The sequence below is a fragment of the Nymphaea colorata genome, chromosome 9, assembly GCF_008831285.2.
Source record: "Nymphaea colorata isolate Beijing-Zhang1983 chromosome 9, ASM883128v2, whole genome shotgun sequence".
Classification (NCBI taxonomy): domain Eukaryota; kingdom Viridiplantae; phylum Streptophyta; class Magnoliopsida; order Nymphaeales; family Nymphaeaceae; genus Nymphaea; species Nymphaea colorata.
Window position 1 is genome coordinate 1,430,550 of NC_045146.1, and position 8,109 is coordinate 1,438,658.

At 37.3% G+C, this 8,109-nt stretch overlaps 1 protein-coding gene across 1 annotated transcript; it reads right to left on the minus strand.

The window, feature by feature from the left end:
- Nucleotides 1–1,419: 1,419 nt before the first annotated feature.
- On the minus strand, nucleotides 1,420–8,109 carry LOC116261298 (3-oxoacyl-[acyl-carrier-protein] synthase I, chloroplastic-like). The gene is made up of 8 exons (XM_031639995.2): nucleotides 7,787–8,109; nucleotides 4,267–4,625; nucleotides 3,401–3,832; nucleotides 3,048–3,221; nucleotides 2,555–2,668; nucleotides 2,229–2,330; nucleotides 2,069–2,135; nucleotides 1,420–1,854 (listed from the first exon to the last, which is right to left on the minus strand). The coding sequence occupies exons 1-8, from the start codon at nucleotides 7,929–7,931 to the stop codon at nucleotides 1,787–1,789; spliced, it is 1,461 nt and encodes a 486-aa protein (XP_031495855.1). The 5' UTR covers nucleotides 7,932–8,109; the 3' UTR covers nucleotides 1,420–1,786.

Below are 8,109 nucleotides of genomic sequence, written 5' to 3' on the forward strand. Positions count from 1 at the left end.
ATAAAAGATTCAACCTGTTTGGAAATTTATGACATGCATACCAAAGCGCTGCCATCAGGGATATAGTGTAGCTAGTCGTGCTGGCGCTAGTGAAGTCCCTAGTTGTTAATTCAGTTTCCATGGGTGCTATGCTTATATGTCAATAGAGTGTGAGCATTATACTAATTAACAGTATATTAGGCTGAGCAGAGGAAATGAGGGGCTTTCGGCTACTAGTCTGGATGGTTAGATGAATACTCCTCTCGCCCACCTAGACATCATAACAAAGTACCGGTACAAGTGCAACATAGAAGTGGTGCTGAATCCGCCACCGGTGGGTTCACTTATTTTTGTAGTGTAAATGTTAAGGCCAGTGGCGGAGCAAGAAATTTGAACTCAAAACACACACAAATATTCAACAACTGCAAGAAGATCAAAATCTGGAAGCAAGGAAAGAAGAGAGAAATGGCAAATAGTTTCGAAGTCCAAGCACAATGGAGCGACAGCCTCAGGTAAAATTGAAAAGCAAGTTTTGCGTCTCATAAAGGTTTTTTTTTTTTTTTTTATCCATTTGTGATGAGTGTATCCTATGGCATTTGGTAACAAGAATGTTGCACAATGGATTCAAGAAGGGGCGGAGGGAGAGGAGGCCTGCCTAGGCCGTGGCCCCACCTCCAACTAATTGAAAAAAAAAATTACATTACAAAATTGAAAATTTTTAGCCCCACCCCCAGCTAATTGAAAAAAAAAATTACATTACAAAATCGAAAATTTTTAGTTGCGTTCAAATTTTACTTTGGCCTTACCTGAATAAGTTTGTTAGACCTTTTGGCCCACCCCTAAAAAAAATCCTAGCTCCACCCTTGGATTCGCTTAATAAATAAGCTGTGTAATAAAGTAAACTCATTTAATTAAACCAAACGAGCTTCAGTCAGGTGAGCTGGGCTTCACTAAGCTTTGAGTAGGCTTGTTCGAAAAGACGAATTGCAACAGGTATGGAAGAAAGTAGTCCTATCCTCAGCAGATCTGTTTTCGAAACATGTATGGAGTTGGAGCAAGGAGAGAGAGGAACTGAACCAGGGGCAGAGCAAAAAAATTTTCAACTAAATTAGTAATAAATTCAAAACTTTTGAAGGGCATCAACATATAATGAGAAAAATTACCATAAGGTGTCAATATAAAAATAAGTCCTTTTTTGTGGCTCTGTGTAGGCAATTGGCCACACCTGCTGAAGTGAATCATTCTGTGGAGCCATACAAAGAATTAGGCTGTATCGGCCATACGGGTTATTTGTAGTGCCATTTTTAAATTGTATAAAAAACGAAAGACTAACTCAAAATAATTTGATCTAACAAAAACTCGTCAAAGATGGAACATGTATCTGTCTATCTGCCAATACAACTATCGGATAACTCTTTTTTTCTGGACTTTACTATCATATATGGTGAAGCAATCAGTAAACATGTTTATTATTGGAACAAGAAAAAGGAAATCTCTAACTTGCAGTCAGTTGCATGATGTGAAGCATCAACACCATTCCCTTGGCCTTGTTTCATTTCGAATGATTCTAATGCTGAAAAATGTTTTCGTAAGGAGAAACCATCTAGAAACGTTTTACAATGTTGATGAATAGAAACAAAGACACTTGATCAATACAAGAAAATTCTGCCGAAGGATGCGAAAAACAAGCGAGACTCTTCAATCAGCGGGGCTTAGAATTGGTCAGTTCTTGCTTCATCAACTTTCTATGACTCCAACCAGCGTGAAGCAACCACACCGGAAAATTTTGCATGGGGAACAGAAGCACCTATGGTGTGAATGGAGCAAAAACCACAACTGAATTGTGTCCACCAAAGCCGAATGAGTTCGAGATAGCTGCCACGAGAAGCACTCATACAAAGTTAATTCATGAGAGCGAAGTAAATACTAAGCATAAGCAACCACACCAGCACAACCATGGCCCAGATGCATCATTAGTGTAAGAGACAGAGGTCTCGCATGATTCAAATGCCACTTTCAAAAGATCAACCTATAACAAATTTAATAATCCATCACTTGAGAGACATATACAGCACGGATTGATGCATACCAACATTGACATCGTGCTTCTTCTTAGCGTTGGGTACTGTGTCTATTGTAACATCAGGTTCCAAGTCCTGCAAAATGCAAGCCGATGAGCATTAGAAGCAAATAAAGGTGAGGAAGAGATCTAGCAACAATAAAAAAGAGCAAGCATTGAAGAGAGATACGTCTTGATTAAGTGTGGGGTGCAACCATCCGGTAGTAATCGCCTTGATGGTAACTATAGCTTCTAATCCACCAGCAGCTCCAAGACCATGGCCAATCATAGACTGAAAGGAAACAAGGTTAATGCGATTGAAAGTGAAAACTACCAGACAAATCTATATAGAAAATCTTTTCTTTATTATCTATTGATTTTTTCAAGACCTGAACATGTCCTGTGTGAAAAAATTCTTGCAACTATGAGGAATCAAATGATAATGGATAATAATACTCAGGAAAATGTTAGATACTGTTCGTATCTGTGGGGAAAAGGTCCACGTTGATAGCCTACTTTTGTGCCGTTCATCTTTATTTCAGAGGTATCTTTGAAAACTTTCTTGATGGCATTAACCTCTGCCATATCTCCAGCAAGTGTAGACGTTGCATGAGCATTGATGTAGTTCACCTGCATATTTCAAGATACTGTTTTCAGAAACACAAATTTTAAATTAACCAGCAACAGAAATAACAATAAGCACAAAAAGGATGCAATTGGCATAGCCATTGACATTATTGACTATTGTAAACACAAGGTCACAACTGATCTACGGCATAATCAGTGAGGAAATCAACACTCATGAATCTAGATTATCAGGATTATGATAAGAGTCAATAGAAAAATAAAATAAAATAAAATAAAACTGCGTCACAGACATGCAAGCATGTGCATGTTTGTGTGTTTTATGTATGTATCTATGAATAAACCCTGAAAGAAGAAGGAAAAGAAAAATAAAACATATTGTACATGCCAACTCAATAATCCTCATTAAGTAGTTATTTCTCACCTCTTCTGGTGAAACTCCTGCATCTTCTAAACTCTTTATTATACAGGATGATACACCAAGTCCATCAGAACGGGGATCTGTCATGTGATATGCATCACAGGTAATGCTACCTCCAAGGTACTCTGCAATAATATTTGCTCCTCTTTTTGTTGCATGCTCCAAGCTCTCCATTATCTTTTTCACGTCCATCCAAAAAACAGATATACCCAATTTGAGAAAATAGTTCTAGAGTTTTGCAACACATGAAAATTCTGAAACCTCTGAAAAGCAAAAATACTTTCTGCTAACAGACAAACTACTTGGATATTCCAGTTTTAAGAGAGACTAGAAAACAGAATAGAGAAACAGCTTACCAGCACCCCAGCACCTTCTCCCATGACAAAACCATCTCTGCTTTTATCCCATGGTCTTGAGGCTTTCTCTGGCTCATCATTCCTTTGAGAGAGTGCCCTGCATGCAATAAAGCCACCAACACCAGTGGCCATAATCGCAGCCTCTGTTCCACCAGCAACCATGACATCTGCTTCACCTCTCCTAATATGATTTGCAGCAGAATAGAAGCAGTAGTTTGCAGTTGCACATGCTGTAGAAATTGAGTAATTTGGCCCCATTAACCCTTGGTCTATTGCCAAAAGTGCAGATCCCATGTTGGTAATAGAGTAAGGAATGAAGAATGGAGTAATTTTCTTGTAGCCCTTCAAGACAAGGTTCTCAACTCCATTGCTGAAAACACTCAACCCACCCATGCCCGATCCAACCAATACTCCAAATTTAGATTTGTCCATCTGCACAAAAGTTGGCCTATGCTTTACATATGGCAGAGAGAAAAACAATGACTTCCTGTGGTTAACAGATCAAGTTTCATGTTCCCTGTACTTGACCGAGTAGAAACGACTCCAAATAGGTAACCGAAGGCTTAAAACAGATATCAACTGCAAAAACAACATATTTCACGAGAAACTTAACAAAAATAAACAATTTCTAATAAATAGACAGCACATCTAAGCGTAAAATATGTTTGTTGAAAAAAATGCTCTCCTGATTCTCTTCCTACTTTTTTTTTTCCCCCTTTTCCTTTGGTGGAATCAACCTGCAATTGATTGAACACAATTGCAGTTGTTCCTTTCATCTGCAGTAAGAGTGTCTACACATGATTGTAAGACTATCAAAATTAGGCTGCATTTCCAGTTTTGGTTTTCCAAGTTTAGATTCTACTTACATTTTGTAACTGTTCTGGTCCAAGATCAGCATCTTCCAGGGCTCGTTTGCCAGCAACAAGGCAGTACCTCCAACAATCATCAAGTCGCCTATCATTCTTTCCATCAATATAACCTTCAGATGAGAAGCCACGAATCTGGCCTCCAAAGCGGACAGAAAATGATGATGCATCAAATCTATCAATCAAGCTAATTCCACTATTTCCCTCTAGGAGCTTGTCATAGAATATGTTGGCATCATTTCCAAAGACAGAAACAAGGCCCATCCCTGTAATGACTATCCGCTTCTTGGGGTCTTTCTCGCGTTTGGGAGCAGTAACAGTTGGAGAAGCCATGGCCTTAACAGCTTTGGATTTTGGAACTGGTGACCAATCCAAAGAACAATCAAGCTAAATATTTTGCAAGACAAATAAATAGTTGAAATGATCATGGAAATGAAAATTTCGTGAAATCCTCAAATAACATGACTATCAGAACAAAGGATAGGAGAAACACCAAAATGTGAACAAAATTCAAACTTCAAAGTGGTGGGAATTATGAAGTAAGCAATTTGAGGAAATAGAATGATGATGACCACATTATCTGGTGCAGTCAAGCATTTTTTGAGATAATAAGATGATGGTCTACATAGAACTTTGAACAGATGGGAAACATGGAAAAAATGGCATCTAAAAGGACCACAATAATGCATTTGTAACAAAAACAATCATTTTAAGCACCACAAAATAAACTGCCAAGCAATAGAAAATATGGACATATTGTTCGATGTGTTCACTGAGCATATCCTTTGAGGTGGTGTACATTCAAGCAGTCATTAACAAGCACCTATTGTTCTTTGTGCCTCTAATCATATGATTGATCCTTTTTTACACAAAAATCATAGTTGCAGGTGCTTCCTCCTTATGCTAAACTTGTAAATGTTAACATGTTAGGCCCATAAAGAAACACTTAAAAAAGACAAGGGCTCATATACCAGTAATCTGAATGATGAAACATTAAAGCTTTACTCGCACACACACACACAACAAAAAATACATTTGATTAGTAGCTGTCGTGCGTAGTTTCACAGCTCCCTTTCTATGGTAAGCATCAATGTCATATTACACTACTCTTGATAAAAAGAATTGAAACCTTTTCTTAAATCAATTAACTTCAGAGTATGCCTTTTTACAATGAAAGACACATTTACAAGTATAAATGAAAAAGCACCTATAACTGAGATTTACAAATGAAGAAGAAAGCACCTATAACTGAGATTTACAAATGAAGAAGAAAGCACCTACAACTGAGATTTTCTGAAGGGACAATTATATTATACTCAACAGAAGCAAATTATACGTGCATAAACAGCATAAACATAAAACAACTAGAAAAAACGAAAACAGTCAAAAAACTGAACTTCTTAAATCAAGAGGTAAGACAAACAACCGTGATTCATTTATCTGCAACATGTGATAAGGCATGCTGATAGAACGGCAGCAGCAGCAACAAAACAGTAACAACAATCACCATTTTGAATTACTGCAACTTGAAAAGGCACAATTGTTGTTGAATGCAATAGTTGATTGATGAGAAAATTCAACTTCTGTAAATGGCAAAGCCCACTGATCTTCTATAAGCAAATAGCAACTTTCTCATCCAAAAACTGTAGCTTTTGAGAATTTTACACCAAGATACCAACAAAAAATTCAGCTTTGCAAAAAAAAATGTATAAAAACGTGTGTTTTGTAGAGAAACAGAGGATGTAAACAGACATATAAAAAGAGACATATAATTTAAAGATGTCAATATAATGAAGATCCAGAAATTTTGAATCATAAAATTCTGATCTCTTATATATATATATATATATAATTTAAAGGTGTCAGTATAATGAAGATTCAGAGATTTTTAAAGTCATAAAATCCTGAACTAGATATTGTGCTTGAAATGTCATAACTCCTGAAAAATACTCTGATAAAATCGTGATGTACTGTATGAACTATATTTTCATATCAACAATATGTGGACTATGATGATAAATGCCTGAATTTTTACAAGGCTTGATTTATAGGAGAGTTCCTTTTTTTTTAAAATAAAACTCCATCTTGGTTCTCTCTCTCTCTCTCCCTCTATCTCTCTCTCTTGCACACACACTCAACAAACTTGGTCCTTAAAACTCCAGCTTAGTTTTTAGAATTCCAGCATTAATTCAGCATCAACAGGCTCCAGACTTATGCATAATGTACCAATTTTTTTAAAAAACTCCAGTCGTAACTTACAATCAACAGGATCTAGAGTAATGCATAACCGAGCAAATCTATCCAGCAAATCTGAAAAGGAAGTATCTCTTCCTAACTTGGTTTTCAAAAATTCCAGCGTTAATTTAGGATCAACAGGCTCCAGACATGTGCATAGTTTAGTGAACTGTTTTCAAGAGCTCCAGCATGCATTTACCAACCAGGCTCCAGAGTTATGCCGAATTTAGTGAAAAGCAAATCATGTTATCAGGCTTGAGTAAGAAAGTTTCTCACCCTAAAATATGAAGGTTATGTGTAGAAATGGTCTGATTCACCTGGATGATACTTGAAAAAATCGAACAGGAAATTAAAGGATCGTAACCATCAATTGATGGATAAAACGAGTTCCTAAAATACCTTTTTTTGTACTTCTTTCATCAGTTACATGTTCGAGAATAATTTGAAAAAACATGAACTTTGAGCATACGATATTCATCATATACATATAGAAAAGTAACGTACAGCAATCATAACATAAGCTTATAGACTTAAAATATGGAGAAACAAATCATGTGGAGCTATGCTGGTTCTGTAGGTTATCAAGTTAGTACGCATGAGTTATGGTGACCTTCTAGACCTAAAACAGAAGTTAGACGACCAGGAAGACGACGATTATCAGCATCCAAGTATTATTACTTTTTTAAAGCAAATACTTAACTGGGAAGCCTTTCAAAATAGACAAAGCAATCAAATTTTTTCCAATAAAAATATCACTTTTCGCTATCCTACATCCACAACAAACAAGTTTTAAAAGAAAGGTATTACTCTAGAAAGTAAGGCCATTAATTCTTATCGATTAAAAAAAAAAAAAAAATCTTTGTTCGCGTTGTAGGTGAACCAAATCTGAAGACAGATCCCGACTAAGATTGCTTGTAAAGATCCACATTTTCATGTTGACATCAGCATAAGTTCAGTTGCAGATCTAGGCTCCAAAATGAAGCGTTTCTGAAAGATAGTGCTGCATTTTTGGCACCATACTAGGTGCCAAGTGACAAAGTTGAACAGGAAAATAGAAATGGTTTAATTTCTCAAGGCTAGTATCTCAGATTTCCACGAAGCTCAACACTGTCCGTTTCACGCATAGACAGATCGATTTCTTCAGAGCACAATCAACCACTGGAAGAGCTAATAATACCGAGTTAATAAAAAATCCGCAATGTCGACATAAAGCATTGGGCACATGCAGGAAGCAAGACCATAAAATGCAAACAGATATGGAAGAAGGAACTCAACGCAGGCCGACCTCTGAATCCAATGAATCCCGCTTGATTCCTTGCGGTGAATGCGGCTTTCCTGCTCGAGTAATCTCCTCGCCTGAGTCCCTCATAGCTAGAGAACGGAGATCCCTTCAACCCCAAAAGATCTGTGCTTCCACCCATGGCCGCCATCTCTCTGTCTCCTCTCGCGGCCGCTCGATCTTAACTGCTGAAGAGGACGTCTTAGTCTTTAAAATGGAGATAGAGGAGACGGGCTGCCGTGGAAAAGAAAAAAAAAGAGGCGAGAACTCCGATGAACTGTAGAGGGATCAGAGAGAGAAAGTTGGAGAAGTCAGAAGACAAAGCGGAC